This window comes from Aotus nancymaae, unplaced genomic scaffold (genome assembly GCF_030222135.1).
Source record: "Aotus nancymaae isolate 86718 unplaced genomic scaffold, 86718_ANA_hifiasm-v0.15.2.pri h1tg000081l, whole genome shotgun sequence".
NCBI lineage: Eukaryota > Metazoa > Chordata > Mammalia > Primates > Aotidae > Aotus > Aotus nancymaae.
In genome coordinates this window covers 2,709,141-2,728,605 of record NW_026988496.1, presented here as the reverse complement: position 1 = coordinate 2,728,605, position 19,465 = coordinate 2,709,141, and the positions used below count along the sequence as shown (strand labels likewise).

The 19,465-nt window shown below is 42.5% G+C and overlaps 1 protein-coding gene across 3 annotated transcripts in view; it reads left to right on the top strand.

Moving 5' to 3' along the window:
• Nucleotides 1-14,776: 14,776 nt before the first annotated feature.
• Nucleotides 14,777-19,465, top strand: part of IGBP1 (immunoglobulin binding protein 1) — a 28,236-nt gene continuing 23,547 nt past the window's right edge. The window contains exons 1-2 of one of the 3 annotated variants that reach the window (XM_064368988.1): nt 14,777-15,269; nt 15,633-15,926. In XM_064368988.1, coding sequence (XP_064225058.1) covers nt 15,082-15,269; nt 15,633-15,926 — 482 coding nt within the window. In that variant the 5' untranslated portion in view covers nt 14,777-15,081. The remainder of the gene's footprint in view (nt 15,270-15,632; nt 15,927-19,465) is intronic. The other 2 variants (XM_012460818.3, XM_064368989.1) reach the window with 2 other exon arrangements.

Genomic DNA, 19,465 nt, shown 5'->3' with positions numbered 1-19,465 from the left:
TTCAAGACCAGCTTGGCCAACATGGCAAAACTCCATCTCTGCTAAAAATACAAAAATTGGCCAGGCGTGATGGTGCACACCTGTAATCCCAGCTACCGGGAAGGCTGAGGCATGAGAATCACTTAAACCTAGGAGGTGGAGGTTGCAGTGAGTCAAGGTCATGCCACTGCACTCCTGCCTGGGTAACAGAGCAAGACTCTTATGAAAAAAAAAAGAAAAGAAAGAAAGAAAAGAAAACAAGAACTAGTTTACACACATTTCTTCTGCTAATCTGAATTTAGAAAGAGAAAGAGACTCTTAACACTCTTGCTTCAACCAGATTCTGCAGGAAGAGACCTGAAAACCTGATATGGTCAGAGATCTTACCTTTGCTAGCATTTTTGTCAGGGGGTCCCAGGATCCTATAGTTTCAGCATTCATAGAGCGAGCTGGTCCCTACCAGTGAAGCCCTGGGTTGGGTGCTGTTATGTATAAAATTTTTCTTTTGGTGCAGCAAAGAAAAATTAGTACTGGGACAAAGGATCTCTCAGCAAAGTAATTCTTTTTACTTCCTGCAGAAAGTGTACTCCCGTTATCAATCTTGCCATGAGAGTACAACAAACAAAGGAAAGCAGACATATTTATTTCTTATGCATTTGGCGTTGTCCTTACTGCTGTGTCTGATCTCCGTTGGCTGGAGCCAGACTTCACAATCTAAACTAAAACCCAATTGACTAATAACTTGAAACTTTTCTAAACAGGTAAAAGCAATGGAGAGCAAAAAAAGGAAGTCCAAATAAGGAAGGGGCATAGGCTGCAAGCTGGGACATACCCATGACCACGTTCAGCATAGATATCTTGGTTAAAGTACAAGGACATAGAATGTACTACATGCCTGTAAGCATGTCTAACAGCTACATAAGATAGGGCTTCTAGCAAAAAGCAAGAAGGCTTTTGAAGAAAGTGTTTAAAACAAACTATTATTTCTAACACATGAATTTTTCTTAAAAAAGAAAGGAAACTTTGAAAAGGAACTTTTTTACTTCCCATAGGTGCCCACTATAGGGGAGCAAAAATTTCCTTTCCTCCACCCTTCTAGTTTCCTTGGCTGGGCTATGAATTAAATGAACATAAGACAGATTAACAGGATTTTAAAAACCTATTTCATTATATACATATGCATAGAAATCCCACAGAATATGAGACTTGAAGGTCAGGTGACTGTGTTATAGGACCAACAGGTTTGTATGCCCACTGCGCAGTAACATACCAATATACTGAAACAGAAGAGTTTGCAGCAGAGAAAGAGTTTAGTGATTGCAGGGCACCAAGTGAGAAGGTGAGAGGAGACCCTCAAATCCATCCTCTCAAGGCATTCGGGGTTGGTGTTTCTAAGGGGATCGTGGAGGGTGAAGAGGCTGGAAAACTGGGGCTATTGATTGGTTGGGGTAAGAGGGATGAAATCATCAGGATGTGGAAACTGCTTTCTTTGGTGAGTCAGCTTCTTGTGGGGTTCTTCACCCCAGCTGATGTCAGTACTTTTACTGGCATACAGGACCTGAAAGAATATCTCAAATGGAAAACTTAACTAACATTTTTTAATGTTCAAGTTGTGCACTTTATTATCATTATGTTCATCAAGGATGAGTGAATTAGCACCTTATGGTTATACATGTTGACTCATAATATTCAATTTAAGTCCAGCTATAATCAAGTTGGCTGAGTTCAGGCTCCCACCATGCTGGATCATAGCATCCCCAAATTTCAAAAACACCAAATGCATGTATAGTGCTCCCATGAGTGATCACGAGGTGATTAGTCATTGTTCCATTGAGATGTCTTATTTAAGGGAAACAGATGGACAATCTTAGTGTCCATGGCCCTGAAGAACCAGATCCCAGGTGTAATTTCAGTATAAGTCACCCCCAATTGTTATGGGCCTGGAGCAAGGAGGGTAGAACTTTCCTAGTGGGTGGCTGATTTCTCAGTTCTTTGTGGTTTAAGAAGGTGAATTGGAGGTGATAAGCATGTTGATGAGGAATGATTTGACTTGGATGTGCTATGTACAATAAATAACTGAATGGCCTATGTAATATTAAGGATTTGCTGTACTGGACAACGGGCATGTATGCAAATCTGTCCTTGTGATATGTTCAATAAATGCATGATTATGATAGGTTATTATGGTATTATTGTTCTTGCTGGATATTCATGGAGGTAGGAATTTAATGTATGATAATATATCAAAGTATAATGTATAATTAAGCATATATGATACTGGTACATTAACTTTTGGGGTTGAGCAGGAATGCACAATGTCCATCGTTGTAATATTAATTTATGTGGATTCTTCAATACTGACATGGAAGTTAAAATAAAATTACTGTACTCCCAAGTAGAGAAATCACAGGATACTTGACATATAATTTAAGCTTTGGGTGCTGGTGGTAAAGCAGGAAGCTTCCTTCTTGAATTTGTCCTGGTGAGGAGGGCCCTCCATTTTCAGTTTACAAGACCAGAGTAATTTAATTATACTACAAGGACTTCTTCATTTGAGTAACTTGTTTTCTATTAGACTAGTGAGTGACATAAAATACAAGGATGAGGGAAAAATATGTAATAGATGCTGCTTAGCCAATGATGATGAAGGGGTGTTTGACAGCCTGGCCTCTGATTCATGTAAGCTTAAGAAGGTCTTCTACTAAAATTCAACATAAGCATTGACTTAATGGTTGAAATATCACGCTTTACTGCTTGGATATGTGAAGTATTGGAACAATAACTAGGATAAGAATAGAGAGGACAAAGGCCAGTACCCCTCTTAGTTTGTTAGGGACAGAGCATAGAATTGTGTAGGCAAACAAAAAGTATCACTGGTTTAATGTAGGGTGGTGGATTGAGGGGATTTGCCAGAGTGTAGTTGTCCGGGCCTCCTAATAGGTCAGATGAGAATAAAGTAGCAATAGAAGAGAGAGGATCAGGCTTAAGATGTCTTTGTACAGTAGGGTGAAATGGAATTTTGTTAGAATCTGCTGAAACTCCTGATGGGTTGTTAGATCCTGTCTTGTGGAGAAATGAAAGGTGGACAACTACTAGAGCTACAATAACAAAGAGTAAGATGAAGTGAAGGTGAAGAATCATGTGAGGGTGGCCTTGTCAACTGAAAAGCACTGTCAAATTCCAAATTCACTGCACCAGGTCAGTGCAGGTATATGGAATAACTGATAAGTTGTAATTTCGGTTGTACCTCAAAAGTTTATCTGTCCTCATGGCAGGACATAACCTATAAATGCTGTAGCTATTCCAGCAAGTAATAAAATAATACCAATGTCTCGGGTTTCTAGACAAGTATAAGATCTGTAGTATAAGCCTCATCCTACATGTAAGAAGAAGCAGATGAAGAATATTGATGTTCCACTAGCATGTAGATATTGGATAAATCAGCCATAATTCACACCTCAACAGACATGTATGATGGAGAAGAATACAGTTATTATATCTGATATATAGTGTATGGCTAGGAATAGTTCTGTAATAATTTGTAGGGCCAGGCAGACACCTAGAAGAGAGCCAAAATTTCATCATGCAGAAATATTTGGTAGTGCTGATAGGCCAATAAATATGAGTGATTGGTAATTTTTATTAAGGGGTGGGGTTTTCAAATGTTGGTCATTAGAGTTCTTATAGTTGAAGTACTGTATTAGGGTTCTCTAGAGGGACAGAACTAATGGAATGTATATATATATATATATATATGTATATGGGGAGTTTACTAAGTATTAACTCACACAATCACAAGATCCTACAATAGGCCGTCTGCAGGTTGAGGAGCAAGGAGAGCCAGTCCAAGTTCCAAAACTGAAGATCTTGGAGTCTGATATTTGAGGGCAGGAAGCACCCAGCATGGGAGAAAGATGTAGGCTGGGAGGCTAGGCCAGTCTCCTTTCATTTTTCTGCCTGCTTGTATTCTAGCTGCACTGGCAGCGGATTAGATTGTGTCCACCTGGATTAAGGGTGGCTCTGCCTTCCCCAGCCCACTGACTCAAATGATACTCTCCTTTGGCAACACCCTTACAGAGACAACCAGGATCAATACTTTGTATCCTTCAATCCAATCATGTTGACACTCAGTATTAACCATCACTAGTACAATGATGATTTTTCATGTCACTGGTCATGGATAAATTCCATGTGAGAATTATGGTATAGACTATGTTAAAAGTTAAGAAAGAGGAAAGAAACATGAAACGCAGCTAGCAGTTAAAGACAGGTTTACTTTAGGTAAAACCTGACAGGCGCTCCTGGCCTCTTTTGGTCAGGAGCACTTTCTCTTGCAGACTAAGAGTATATGTTGGTTTTAGGGTGAGGGGGCTTATCACAAGCTTGGAATGTTTATGTGTGGAAAGAAGTTGATGGTGGGGTTGGAATCTCTCTGGGAAAAGGGGAGGTTATCTTGGGCAGACATCTTTCCAGCCTGGAGTGAGGTTATTTCGGGGCTAGCATCTTTCCAGCTGGAGTGGGGTTTATCTCAGGGCTAGCATGTCTCTGGTTGGAGAGGAGTTTGGAATGTTTTTGGTTTGGAATGTTGTGGTTTATGGTCGTTCTGACCTTAGCCATTAGGCTAATGCCTTTTGGATTTAGGTGGTTTTTCATTAAGGCGAACTTTAGAATGAGGGGCTTGTCCAAGATGGCGATGCACCTGCTCTGTCAAACTGTACTTTTATTAAGTACAATTTTTGTTGTGGGCTTTGTGGGTTTTTCTTCAAAGCTTTCACCAATTTACGGAGGTCTAGGGTTGAACATTAGTGAACGAGTAGGTTGTGGTATTGTGTTAAATTTTGGTGGTGCTTTTCTGGGGTTAATTCTTTTTTAATTTACTTCGGGTGAATGATAGTGATTTGGGGTGTACAACAGCGATGGCTACTAAGGAGTACCCTGAAGCTCGAGGCTCAAGTGCTGTTATTTGAGATGTCCTGTTGTTAAGGTTATTGTTAGAATCACTTATGGTTGGCCAGGTGTGGTGGCTCATGCCTGTAATCTCAGCACTTTGGGAGGCCGAGGTGGGTGGATCACCTGAGGTCAGGAGTCCAAGACCAGTCTCACCAACACGGAGAAACTCCATCTCTACTGAAAATACAAAATTAGCCAGGCATGGTGGCACATACCTGTAATCCCAGCTGAGGCAGGAGAATCTCTTGAACCCAGGAGCCAGAGGTTGCAGTGAGCCCAGATTGTGCCATTGCACTCCAGTCTGGGCAACAAGAGCAAAACTGTCTCAAAAAAAAAAAAAAAAGAATTATTTATGATTATGTGAATAGTGCATTATGATGAGGTAGAAATTGTTACTATTAAAACATGAAAAATTGGGTGATTTTTAAGGATGAGGAAGTAGAGCTTTGTGAAGATTCTGTAGGTGTTGCTGCATTGTAGTTATGGTAATTGATTAATGGTGGTTGCTGGTATATCTTCGTCAGCATTTTTATTGTGACTGAGATTACTTGAGGAAACAGGGTTATATGATTAAGAATAAGATTAGAAATATTGGGATAAGAAAGGAGAGAAAATAGAGTCTGCTTAGGCCTTTTTGGCTGGATACAGTGATCAAGGCTAGTTTCTAGAGCTGGGCTACATTTTTTTGGTATTGCTTTTTCTATTTAAATTAAGTATCATAAAAGGAATGCTGTATTTTGGCTTGCAGTGAGGTTTGAGTATGGTGTTATGTGAGGTATTGTAATTGGGAAGAACCCTAGTATATCATAGAATGTATATGTGTATGAGGGGATTTTAAGTTTAAGATTGTTAGTCATGAGATTAAGTTCTATCACTACTGAAAATCCTAGAATAGTTATGTCAAAGGCTGTAAGTTTTAGGTAGAGGGGCATAGTTATTTGGGGAATAGGTATAGGAGTAATATTGTTGGAGATGAAAAATCCGGCAAAAGTACTACCAATTGCTAGCCATTTAATTTAGTTTATTAGAACAGGGTTATTTTTGTTTTTTGTTTGTTTGTTGTTGAGACAGAGTCTCACTCAGTCACCCAGGCTGGAGTGTAGTGGTGCGATCTTGGCTCACTGCAACCAGTGCCTCTCGGGTTCAAGCAATTCTCCTGCCTCAGCCTCCCAAGTAGCTGTGATTACACGTGAGTGCCACCATGCCTGGCTAATTTTTGTATTTTTAGTAGAGGTGGGGTTTCACCATGTTGGCCAGGCTGGTCTCGAACTCCTGACCTCAAGTAATCTGCCCACCTCAGCCTCCCAAAGTGCTGAGATTACAGGTGTGAGCCACTGCACCCAGCCCAGGTTATTTTTGTTGATGACAACTAAGGTTGTAAAGCAAGGCTGTCCTAGCAGTGTAAAGAAAATAATTTGGGTACTGTATACAGCCTTTAGGGAGTTGGTGACGAGTGTAATTAACAGGGCTTAGACATTGGTATATGACATGCTTGTGATTTCAATGATGAGATCGTTGGAGTAGAAGCCTGTAAGGCAAGGTATACCTGTGAGGCTGCCAATGATAAGTGAGGAGGAAGTGAAGATGTCTTGTTTATTATTTACATTATGAATAATAGATCCAGAGCCTATACACTATGGCTTTGAAGAAAGTGTGAGTATAGATATGAAGAAATGCTAGGTGAGGCTGATTAATGCCAGTTGTAACTATTGAGACCTAGTTGACTCAAGATAGAAAACGCTACGATTTTTTTGATATAATTTTGTGTTAGAGCTCAGATTGCTGTGAATAAAGTGGTGATAGCACCTAAGCATAGTGTAAGTGCCTGCATGGTTATACTATTTTGTATTAAGGGGTAAAAGCAAATTAGTAGGCAGATACTTGCTACTACTATTGTGCTAGAATGAAGGAGGGCAGAGATGGAAGTTGGGCCTTCCATGGCTGATGGAACTCATGGATGAAGTCCAAATGGAACTGATTTGCCAGTTGCTGCTACTAGGAGCCCAATTAGTAGGAGGATATTGATGTTGGGGTTAAGAATAAATATCGGTTGGAATTCTCATGTATTAGAGAATGATAGGAACCATGCTATTCCTAAGATGAAGCCAATGCCTCCAATCCAATTATTAGAATTGCTTATAGGGCTGCTGTTTTAGCATCTGCTGTATCATCAGCTGATTAGTAGTAAAGATACGATACCTGCTCCCTCTCATCCAGTAAAAAAGTTGGTGGTGACTAGAATTAGTATGGTGATGAGAAACATGAGTAAATATTTGAAGAATTGACTGATATTAGGGTCTGAGTGTATATATCATATATATATTTAAATAAATACTTCAGGCTAGAGTGCAGTGGCATGATCTTGACTGACTGCAACCTCTGCCTTCTGGGTTCAAGCCATTCTCCTGCCTCAGCCACCTGAGTAGCTGGGACTACAGGTGCACACCACCACGCCTGGCTAATTTTTGTATTTTCAGCATGTCAGCCAGGCTGGTCTCAAACTCCTGACCTCAGGTGATCCACCCACTTCAGCCTTCCAAAGTGCTGGGATTATAGGTGTGAGCTACTGCACCCAGCCATCATATTTAAATTCTATAATCGACCATGTGAAGAAGAGTGCTACTGGTACAAATATCATTGAAAAATAATCTAGTTTAAAGCTAAATTAGAGTTTTAGGGTTTGGATAGCCTTTCAGTGTCAGTTTGAGATGATGGTTCCCTGAAGTAGATAAATAAATGTAGGAGTTGGAATAAGCCTGGTAATGAAGGGTTCATGTGATGTAGGTTTTTATGTAGGTGGGGTAGGAGTTACTTTTGTAAATATTAATTTAAGTAATAATAATTGGAAAAGTTATTAGAGTCAGTGAGATTAAGGTAAAGGAGGAGAACATATGCATTACTTTTATTTGGAGTTGCACCAATGCTTTTGGCTCCTAAGGCCAATGGAAAGCTTCTATCCTTTAAAAGTTGAGCCTTATTGTTAGATATGGGGGCATGAATTAGCAGTTCTTGCATGCTTTCTTGGTAAATAAGAAGTTGTAGGCTTCTATTATGAGACTTACAATCTAATGTTTTGGTTCAACTGTTTTTACAATATATGAAGCCCAAAATCATTTTGGGGTTCAGTGACAGGAAGAGGAGGGAAAAAGATGCATGGACATTAAGGTATTTTCTCACGTAGAGGAAGGCTTAATGCTATTAATGTAATAGGTATATATCCCTCATTGTGTTATAATTAATATATATAGTGAATAGAGGGCTGTGATTAACGAGTTAAGTCCTATTAACACATAGTGAAGTTACATCAGGAGAATGAAGCTATAGTTAAAAAAAGTTCTCCAATTAGGTTGAATGATTGTGGGGTGAGTGAGATTAGTAAGACTAGCTAAAAGCCATCACATGCCTATTAGGGGAGTGTTTGGAGACCTTGGTGCCACCTGGCCTACTGGAGACCTCTGTGGCCACCAACGCCCTGCCTGAGCCTCACTCAGCCCTGGGTTCACTACAGGAGGTACCCTGCCCACTCAGCCCAGTGGGCTGCACTTGGCTTGTGCTCCAGCCCGGATCCCATACTTGCAGTGGGATCCATGCTCAGCTCTCAGCAAGGCCAACTGTGCTACGACCTGCTTCCACCTTGGGCACTGGCATCTGTGATGGGGACTGTGGTGGCACCTGAACAGAGATCCCAGCGACCTCAAAGCCCCAAGGAGGTGTTGCAGCATGCTAACACCTCTTTCAGTCCCACTGTCCGCAGCCCAACAAAGTGGGGCATGTGGTGCCCAGCGGCTCCCTCTCCTGCTTGCTCAGCAAGCAGGAGGGGAGTCCTATAGGGTTACAGCTGTTTCACACCCAGTGTTCATGGGATCCCAAGTTCTTGTCCCACCTCCAAGAAGAATGAGGTTATGCTGATAGCCAGTGGGTGAGCAAGGTGAAGAGTTTTACTGAGTTGTGAAACAGCTCTCAGTGGGGAGGGGGACCTGAATTGGGCAGCCTTTTTACTCAAAGTCAGATAGGCTCCCCCAACCTGAAGGCAAGTAGTCCCAAAGTGTGAATGAGTCTGGGGCTCTTATGGACTCAGAATGGGGAAGTATGTGCTGATTAGTTTGTGAGTGTGCAAAAAAGTCTAAAAAAATGACACCACTCAAAGATGGACACAAAAGTGTCAAAAAACCATTAGGGAAGGGTAGGTATATGTAAAATAGGTGAAGGGTGGGGATCAATCAGAGAAAAGCACACCAAACAGGAAGAGAAGTTCTCAATCTGGTCTGTGGATTTATTCGAGACTTGTAGCTTGGTTTTCAGGCTTCAAACTATCTTTGGTTTGAAGGTCAGGTTTCACCCGGGACCCACCCCTGTCTGCCTAGGGATTTGCCTGCCTCCTGCCACTATCATCAGGCTAATAGTATTGTTCAACTATGGATTCGTTCATAATTTGAGTTTGCAAGGCAAAACAGCATAGATTATGTGAGTCCATGGACAATTACTAGGACAACTGCACCTATATGACTTCAGGGTATTTGGATGAGGATGGCTACAATAACAAGCACCATTTGGCTGCTTACAGAAGAATACTCAATGAGACATAGAACAGTTAAGGGGAACTATAATCTTGTAACAGGGTCTACATGATTTTGAAGCAGTAGGCAGCAAACAACTATGAGGATGCGGGTCAGAGGGCAAGTTGACCTCATGATTCATGCTGAATTTGCTGCGACCTTGGTTTATTTTTTTTCTCTCCCTCTCTTCTTCCCTAATTAACTTTATGAAGTTTATAGGGATTGTTTAAATTGAAGCTTATACAGCATCCTGAATTACAGAAAGGAATAAAGGCTTGGAGCTTCCTGGGGGCTGGTGGCAACATGAGTTATGGGAGAGCAAGGGAAGGAAATGTGTGGTAATAGAGATCGTCTTCTTATGCAGATAAAAAGTCTTTCAGGTCATAAAAGTTGTCTCAAAGCAGCCCTCGGAAGAACAGGTGATTGTCTGGGTGTGGTGTCAGCCGCCAATCTCTCCTGTGATCCGAATTAATCTTCCCTGGTTGACAAGATCCCCAGAGAGGGGATTCATGACAATTAAGTTTCTTTTGGAGGCACCAGCTTTAGGCAGGTAAGGGGAGCTCAGAGACAGCCACTGTCTGTATCCACTGTTCCCCAAGTGCCCTCAGTTCAAATAATCAGTATACCAAAGTGGCATATTTTGGGATGGCATCTCCTGAACTCCTTCACATGTAAAGTACTTAGCATAGTCATTTGGCAGGATGTGGGCACTCAGAGGAGGTTAGGTATTATTATGATACAAAGTTATTTATTCAACATTGAATCTCTCCTACTTAATGGGTGGCAGGTTCTGTGCAGGAGTGAACAAAGATGAGTAAGACACTCTCTTTGGCCTCAAAGAGCTCTCAGTTTAGTGAGAGACAGGTGTGGAGACAAAGATAGCCACAGTCCAGTACTATCACAAGAAGATGAATCAAATGCTATAAGAGTTAAGAAGGAAACAGCCTCACCCACAGGGGAAAATCAGGATGTGCTTCCCAGAGGAAGTGATCTTTGAGCTAAGTCATGAGTAATGAATAGAAATTTGCCAGGCACAGACAAGGAAGACGACACTCCAGGCAGAAGGTACCACCTATGTGAATGCATGAAGGCCTAAGAGAACATGACAGGTCTGGAGAACTAGGAGAGTTTGCTAAAGGTGCAGCTTAGGATCCATGAAGGAACAAAATGAAAAGGATGTCAGCAGGCAGATCAGAAAGGATCCTGAAGTCATGTTATTGAATTTGACCTTTAACAGAATGCCCCTCATGGCCAAAGTTATTCTCTCCATGCTTCTAACACCTTGAACACACATTTTTCAAAATATTTATCAAATTACTATTTGATTATTTGTTTACTTGTCTCTTCATTTGAACTATGGTCCCCTTAAGAGCTCAAACCTTGGGTGGTGGTCTTCGAATTCTCAATGCCTACCATTCAGGTAGCACACAGCACATATGGAAAGAATAAAGGAAGGAATTTCTCCAAGGTCACACAGCTATTCAGTAGCAGAGTTGGGCTAAAGGGATCCTCCCACCTCAGTCTCCCAAAGTGTTGGGATTACAAGCGTGAGCCACCGTACCTGGCCAGATTAGTGCTTTTTATAGTGTGTTACTTAGAGCCCTTGAGTCTCTCACCTGGAGTGCCACTGGGCAGGCTGAGGAAGATGGGCCAGTGGCTGAGTTGGCAGGCTTCTTTGTATCCTCTTCAAATACATCAGTCCTTTTAGAAATTATGGGCCTCTCTAAAACTTATTTTGGAAAAAGAATTATGCTGCTACAAAAAGTTTAAATACCATTATACTTTCATGATTGCTAAGTACCCTAAACTAGGATTTTTTTAAATCTCCTATGAACAACAGTTTAATGTGATAAAGTGTTTACACACAAAACACAGCAAACAACTCGTTTTTATTATTCCTTTTTTTTTTCTTTCTTTCTTGAGACAGTCTTGTCTCTGTCACCCCAGGCTGGAGTACAGTGGTGCAATCTTAGTTCACTGCAGCCTCCGCCTCCCGGGTTCAAGCAATTCTCCTGTCTTAGTATCCCGAGTAATTGGGATCACAGGTGCCTGCCACCATGCCCAGCTAATTTTTGTATTTTTAATAGAGACGGGGTTTTGCCATGTTGGTAAGGCTGGTCTCGAACTCCTGACCTCAGGTGATCTGCTCACCTTGGTCTTCCAAAGTGCTGGGATTACAGGTGTGAGCCACCACGCCCGGCCATTATTCTTTTTTTTTCTAACCACTTTTTAATCTTGGTATCCTTTCAAAATAAGATGAAATGCAATGCTTAAAATGACAATTCTAATATATAATAGGCACTCTAAAAGTAATTGGGATCCCCCATAAAGACTGTCATTTTGACTGGGCAAAGTGAATCATGTCTGTAATCCCAGCACTTTGGGATGGTGAAGCAGGTGGATCGCTTGACCTCAGGAGTTTGAGACCAGCCTGGCAAGATGGTGAAACCCCACCTCTACAAAAAAAAAAAAAAATATATATATATATATATATATATATGAAAATTAACCAAGTGTGATGGATTGCACCTGTATTCCCAGATACTTAGGGGACTGAGGGGAGATCACTTGAGTCTAGGAGGCAGAGTTTGCAGTGAGCCGAGATCGTGCTACTGTACTCCAGTCTGGGTGACAGAGTGAGACCCTGTCTCAAAAAAAAAAAAAAAGACTAATTTTGAAAGCCATAGAAAATGGCTTACAAAGTTTAGGACCAAATTAAGATTCTGCTTATTTTTTGCCTCTTAAGGAACAGTAAAGATATGTTTTAATCCAAGCAACTGCAGAGAAGTAAATTATCTTTACTCTCACAATTACTAAATTTCTAAGTCTCCTCCACAAGTACTTTTGTAGTATTGGGATGCGAGATTAAAATAATTCACCAAGACAAAAGTATGCCAAATTGCAGGGTCTTTATTGCCGGCGACCACGGAGGACTCACGTCTCTCTAACCCGCGGCCCCGAGGGGAGAGTGTCAAGGCTTTTTATACCCGAAAGACCACCTTGGAAGTGGGGTTGAGGAGCGGGGAGGGGGATCAATGGGCTCCAGACATTCCGAGGGCTGGTGGATTCTGTAAATCATCTCCTGGCAGGGATGGGGGTGGGGGCTCCGGACATTCCGAGGGCTCGGGGGCTTATTGTCACTTTAATTGCTACATAAATGATTCACAAAAGTCAAGACAAACATTAGTTTACACATTATCTGGGTAGCAGTGGAATTTACAGATCTTAGTTCACAGGGGCCAAGATGAGATTAGCTTGGGCTGCGCATTCTGATAAGCAAAGGCCAGTAATTCTGTCAGTTACTGATGAGAAAGGTAAACAACTTCACCTGGTGGACATTATCCAGAGCAGACTAGCAGTCTTATTTACAGAAACCAAGTCAGCAGTTATTGCAAAGAGAATGGGGCAGTTATTACAACTCATTTTTGGAGATTCATCTTTGTCATATAAAATGGCATTGCTCAGGTTCTGGCTCCAGGCCAGCTATAGCACACTTTCTTTTTCTTTTTTATATTCCCTGCCAAGACTGACCCTGAAAGGTCAGTACTAGAGTTGCTAGAGGTGCTAGACAAACCAAATAGGTAATTCGCCAAAGCCTCACTTCTTTCTTAGTTTATAAAGCAGGGGTTGCAAGGGAAGGTTTATTAGAATCACCTGGGAAGCTTTTTCAACCTACACGTGTGCCACAGTTTCCTCTCTCTCTTAGGAAGCACTGTTCTAGTTTGGGACTTCAATCTGTCCTACATTAAAGGTCTTCATCTTTGTAAATCATACCCAACTAAAGGTTAATGGGGTAGAAACAATTGAACTCAGAAGTCACTGACTTTGTCACAAAGGGCTAGGCAAGTCCCTTAACCTTTCTGGTCTCAGGTTTTTCCTCTGATTTGGGGGTTCCCTTTAAACTTTGAAATTCTTCAATATGACTGCATGTCAAGTCTAAGAAGACTTCTGAACTACTCCTAGCATGGAATGACTTGCCCTTTCTTGGTTTTCCAACAGCCAGTGCAATACAGCATATCACCTATTTTATACCGTCCTATATTGCCCTCTAATTGTTTTTTATGAAACTTTTTTCTTCTCAACTATATGTAGTTTAAAATACTACTTTAAAAGTTTATTTTCAGGGGCAGACAGTGTGCCTGCTACTTAAATCTCCTAGGACAATTCAGGCTGCGTCCTAAGGTAATCAGTATGTATTTATATTGCTTTGTTCAGTTTTGAACAAAGCAGTATAAATACAACAAAACTCCCTTCTTTGAAGTCCTAGAATTATATTTTTCATCAGTTCTGTCCAGTAGAAATATAATGTGAGCTACAAATATAGTTTTAAATTATCTGGTAGTCACATTTATAAAGTGAAAAGAAACAAGTACAATTAATTTTAATAATATATTTAATCCAATATATCCAAAAGAATATCATTTCAACATGTAGTCTATGTAAAAAGTATTGACATTTTTCACATTTTTTAAATGTCTTTGAAATCTGGGGTGTATTTTACACTTGCAGCACATCTCTATTCAAATAGCCACTTTCAAGTGGTTATTAGCCACATGTAGCTAGTAACTACCTACTGAATAATGCAGTTCTGCATAACTGGGCTGTTTTACAAACTGATCACTAATTTTTTTTATTCAGATAATGACTGATACTGAGTACTCAGGCTAGCCACAGGGTAAAGATGAATCAAATTCATTCTGATAAGAGAGAGCTGTAAATCACTAGCAATTACACAGTATGGTAGGCGCCATGATAGAGATGCAGAGAAGAAACCCTGATTTGGCGGCTGAAGGGCACAGGGTGGAAGGCGGTGGGGAGACAAGAAAGGTTGCACCGAAATAACATTTGACTTAGGAACTAAGTGCACGAAGGGAAGCAGGCTGTGGGGTGACCGGAGTTGCCGGTTACAAATCTTGCTTACTGAGAGGGGCTCCAAAGGACGCTGGCCTACGGGTTGTAGGCGTGTTTGGGGTGAAGGGGTAAGAGGACGCGAGAGGATTGGTTGGGAGGAACCCAGAGCTCCATCTGGTGGGTGGACGGAAGCCGCAGGGGGGCGCTACTCGCACTTCTCGCTCAAGCGACCGGCTCTTAAAACCGTGGGAGCGGCGCGGCGGCTGGAGCCCCTGAATTCAACCTAGAGAGCGACTCGTGAGGTAAGGCGCGCGCCTGACTGGCTCACAAAGCGCACTCACTCGCCCGCCCGCGCCTGACTGGCTCACAAAGCGCACTCGCTCGCCCGCACTCCTCACGCTCCAAATTCAGCCTCGCTACACCCGGGCCTCAAAGCCCACAGAACTTCGCAGTCCCGTGTCGGCGACGAGGAGCACCTAGTAAAACAGCGCCTAGGGTTTTGCTTGTTTGTTTTCAACAGATGCCTACGACTTGTAACGGCCTGCATGATAAAATGAGTCTATGGAAACGGTTGCCAGGGCCGGCGAACTGCGGCTCCCGGAAGTCTTTTGACGCTTTCGTAACAATGAAGCTCTTGGACCAATGAGGTGCCTCTTCCGGTTTTGTCCGCGCTCGCGCAGTACTACTTCATCAAGGTTCCCTTTAACCCCGGAATTAAGATCTTCCAGGCTTCTCCCTCCTCAAGATGGCCGCTGAAGACGAGTTACTGCTGCCGCGGCTCCCAGAGCTATTCGAAACCAGCAAACAGTTGCTAGATGAAGTAGAAGTAGCGACTGAACCCGCCGGTTCCCGGATAGTCCAGGAGAAGGTGTTCAAGGGCCTGGACCTCCTTGAGAAGGCTGCCGAAATGTTAAAGCAGCTTGACTTGTTCAGGTATTGGGGAAGATAGTAATAATGGTTACCAAGGGTGGAGCCATTGCGCCTTAGTGGAGGGGACCTTTAGCAGTGAGAACCTTTCGTTCCTACTTCCGGCTGTGATCTTGTGTACACGGTTTACGTTCCCCACTTCTCTTCCCAGATGGTTGATATCCCACGACTCTGCTCTCTAGTGTCTGCTGATTGCATAGGCATTGGGTGTGAGCGCTCAGCCACGTTCATTGAGTGAAACTGGCCGCTGTTCCCCGTGCCGCCTCCTTCTGCTCCACTTTGAGCCCAGCCTTCCCTTCTGTCCCCCAGGAAGCAGGCCACAATTTGAATGCCCAGCCAGGCTTCACTGCCTCCTTTTTGCTCTTCCAGCCGAAATGAAGATTTGGAAGAGATTGCTTCCACCGACCTGAAGTATCTGTTGGTGCCAGCATTTCAAGGAGCCCTCACCATGAAACAAGTCAACCCCAGCAAGCGTCTAGATCATTTGCAGCAGGCTCGAGAACACTTTATAAACTACTTAACTGAGTGCCGTTGCCATCATGTGGCAGAGTTTGAGCTGCCCAAAACCAAGGACAACTCAGCTGAAAATCACACTGCTAATTCCTCCATGGCTTATCCTAGCCTCGTTGCTATGGCATCTCAAAGACAGGCTAAAATAGAGAGGTGGGTCAATAGCTATAATTTGAGGGCTGCCCAGTGGCAGTGCTTTTCGGGGGCATGCTTTCTTGGTGGGTGGTGGGGGGCCAGAATGGTGTATGTCACTTTCTTGGTTCTTATTGAGCATAGGTCCTGGGGAGAGCAAACTGAGTTTTTCAAGAAGCCTCTGTTTTTGTTGAGATCATAATACCTACCTGTCGGACCCCTACTACGTTATGGTTGCCAACAGCAGCAACGTAGTTTAGCAAACTGTCTCCCAACCGTTTCCACATCACACCATAGCAATGTTCATATGGTACAGTGAGGTAGATGTCTCTGAAGTGCACAGTATCTCAAAGCTAGGCCATTTTGTGGTCCATTGATTGAGGAGCTCTGTTCAGACTACTGTCCATGTTTCTAATTCAGGTGGATGGCCGTGAAATTTACTGATGGGAAAAGAGGAAGAAGAGAAGATGGGGGAAGGGGAGAGTATGAATTTAGTATTGAAACATGTTGAGTTTAAGGTGCCTAGAGCCAGGTGTGGTGACTCATGCCTGTAATCCCAGAACTTTGGAAGGCCTAGGCAGGCGGATCACGAGGTCAGGAGATCGAGACCATCCTGGCTAACACGGTGAAACCCTGTTTCTACTAAAAATACAAAAAGATTGGCCAGGCGTGGTGGCACGCACCTGTAGTCCCAGTTACGGGAGACTGAAGCCGGAAAATCACTTGAACCTGGGAGGCGGAGGTTACAGTGAGCCGAGATTGCACCATTGCACTCCAGCCTGGGCAACAGAGTGATACTCCATCTCAGAAAACAAAGAAGAAAAAAAAGGTGCCTAGGAGATAAGTAGAGGTATCTGTTAGTCTGAAGCTCGAGAGACTTGGTCTAGAGAGCTGAGGATGATTCATTTATTTAAAAATATTTATTAATCCCTTCCTGTGTGCCAGGAGCTGTTCTAGGTGTTAGAAAACCAGATAAAGTCAGTGCTGTTATGGAGCTTTTATTCTGGTGGTGGAAACAAATAGTAAGCTAGTAAATAATAATGTGATTTCAGCTGGTAAGGGCCATGAAGAATGATAAAGTTAGGGGATAGTGAGTGACTGAGGATATGGGCTAGATTGATATGAAATGGAATTTAACATCCTGACCTTTGTAAGAAGTTGGGGGCAGCCTGTCAGCAGATAATAGGTAGTTTAAACAGTGAGTTTGGTATCCAAATAATTATACAAAAAAAAAAAAAACTGCAAGAGAAAGATGGAGTGATCACATCTGGTTGAAGGGATGAAGAAAAGATTTCAGAACATAATGGCATTTGATACCAGGTGTGGTGGTTCACGCCTGTAATCCCAGCACTTTGGGAGTCCGAGGCAGGTGGATCACTTTAAGTCAGGAGTTCAAGACCAGCCTGGTCAACATGGCAAAATCCTGTCTCTGCAAAAAAAAAAAAAAAATTAGCCAGGAGTGGTGGTGCGCACCTGTAATCCCAGCTACTCAGGAGGCTAAGGCAGGAGAATCCCTCGAGCCTGAGAGGTGGAGGCTACAGTGAGCCAAGATCGGGCCACTGCACTCCAGCCTGGGTAATAGAATGAGACTCTGTCTCAAAAAAACAAGAACATAAATGGCATTTGAGATGAGTCTTAAAGGATGATTAAAAATAGAAATTAGGCTGGGCGTGGTGACCCATGCCTGGTAATCCCAACACTTTGAGAGGCCAAGGCAGGAGGATTACTTGAGCCCAGGCGTTCGAGACCAGTCTGGGCAACAAAGTGAGACTCTTTACCCCCCATCCCCCCCAAAAAAATAGCCAGGTGTGGTGGCACAGGCCTGTAGTCCTAGCTACTCCAGAGGCTGAGCTGGGAGGATCACTTGAGCCCCTGGAGGTTGAGGCTGCAGTGAGCTGTGATCCAGCCTAGGTGACAGAACAAGACCCTGTCTCAAAAAAAAAAAGATTTTCCTGAATGTAAAATTAATAGTGCTCATTGGAGAAAGTTTGCAAAACAGAAGAATATTTTTAAATTTAAAAATAAGCCTCAATCCTAGTACTCATAGATGATCATTGTTAACTTTCTGATGTGTTTCCTTTCAGATATATAGTTATTTGAACTAATAAATTTGGAATGCTGTAAATAGAGCTTTTTATCCTGTTTTTTTAACCTAACATTATTCTGTGAGCATTTCCTCATGTCTTTTGAAACCATGATAGTGAATGGTCATGAATGTTTCATGCTACAGTTATACCATAATTATTTAATCTGTTATTGTCAAATATTTAGACTATGGTTTTTTGCTAGTCTGAGTAATGCTATAAACAAGCGTCTTTAAATGCATCTGTCACCGTTTCCTCAGGGTATATTTCTAGAACCAGCGACTGGGTCAAAGTGTTTGAATATTTTGAGGCTCTTGATATATGGTAAAAGTGTTGGTTTCTACAATAACAGAGTTTCAGAATATGTCCCACTGCACTTGTCTTGGATGTTAACACTTAGAAAATCCAATTGGGCAGCTGGGCACAGTAGCTCATGCCTGTAATCCCAGCACTCTGGGAGGCTGAGGTGGGTGGATCACCTGAGATCAGGAGTTTGAGACCAGCCTGGCCAACATGGTGAAACCCCGTCTCTACTAAAAATACAAAAATTAGCCGGGCATGGTGGTGGGCGCCTGTAATCTCAGCTACTCGGGAGGCTGAGGCAGGAGAATTGCTGGAACCCCAGAGGCAGAGGTTGCAGTGAGCAGGTATGGCGCCATTGCACTCCAGCCTGGACCCACAACAGCGAAACTCCCTCTCAAAAAAAAAAAGAAGAAAGAAAATCCAATTTGGCAAACAAAAAGTATCTGTTGTTTTGATTTGCATTTCTTTGGCCTGCCCACTTTGAACATTTTTCTTAAATGCCTGACAGATATCAACACTTTATACTAATGGCTCCCACATTCATATCACTAACCCAGACCCCTCCTGACCCCTCCCTTCCTTCATGGGTGTTTCAGACATGTCATATGTTGAACCCTTGGCTTTTTAACCCCAAATATGCCTCCACACCCATCTCAGTAAGTGTGTTTTTTACTTAGGTTTTTAAGCCAGAAACCTAGGTTAATCTGTAATTTTCTTCCCTCCCAGATACCATCTCATTGACTTAGGTTTTTAAGCCAGAAACCTAGGATTTAGCTTCAATTCCTCCCTTTTTCTGAATTTTCACATCCAGTCCATCAGCAAAGGCCAGTCCATTCTAGCTACAAAAGGTGTCTTCTATCCTTCTGTTTCTTTCCATATCCACTATCATAACTCGGTCTAGGCTACCAACATTTCTCACGTGAGATAGACAAATCTGTTCTAAGGCCTTGTGTGGCCTGCTGCCTGCCTCTTTTTCAGTTTCACCATGTGTCATTCTCCCCTTGTTCACTAGACTGCAGCCACAATGACTGTCCTTCAGTTCTTTGAATAGAGCCAGCTTTGTCCCTCTATAGAATCTCTGTGTGTGCAGTTCTCTTTGCATGGAATGCTCTTCATATGGCTAATTCTTCATCCTCTAAGTCTCAGCTTAAATGTCACTCCTAAGGCCTTTCT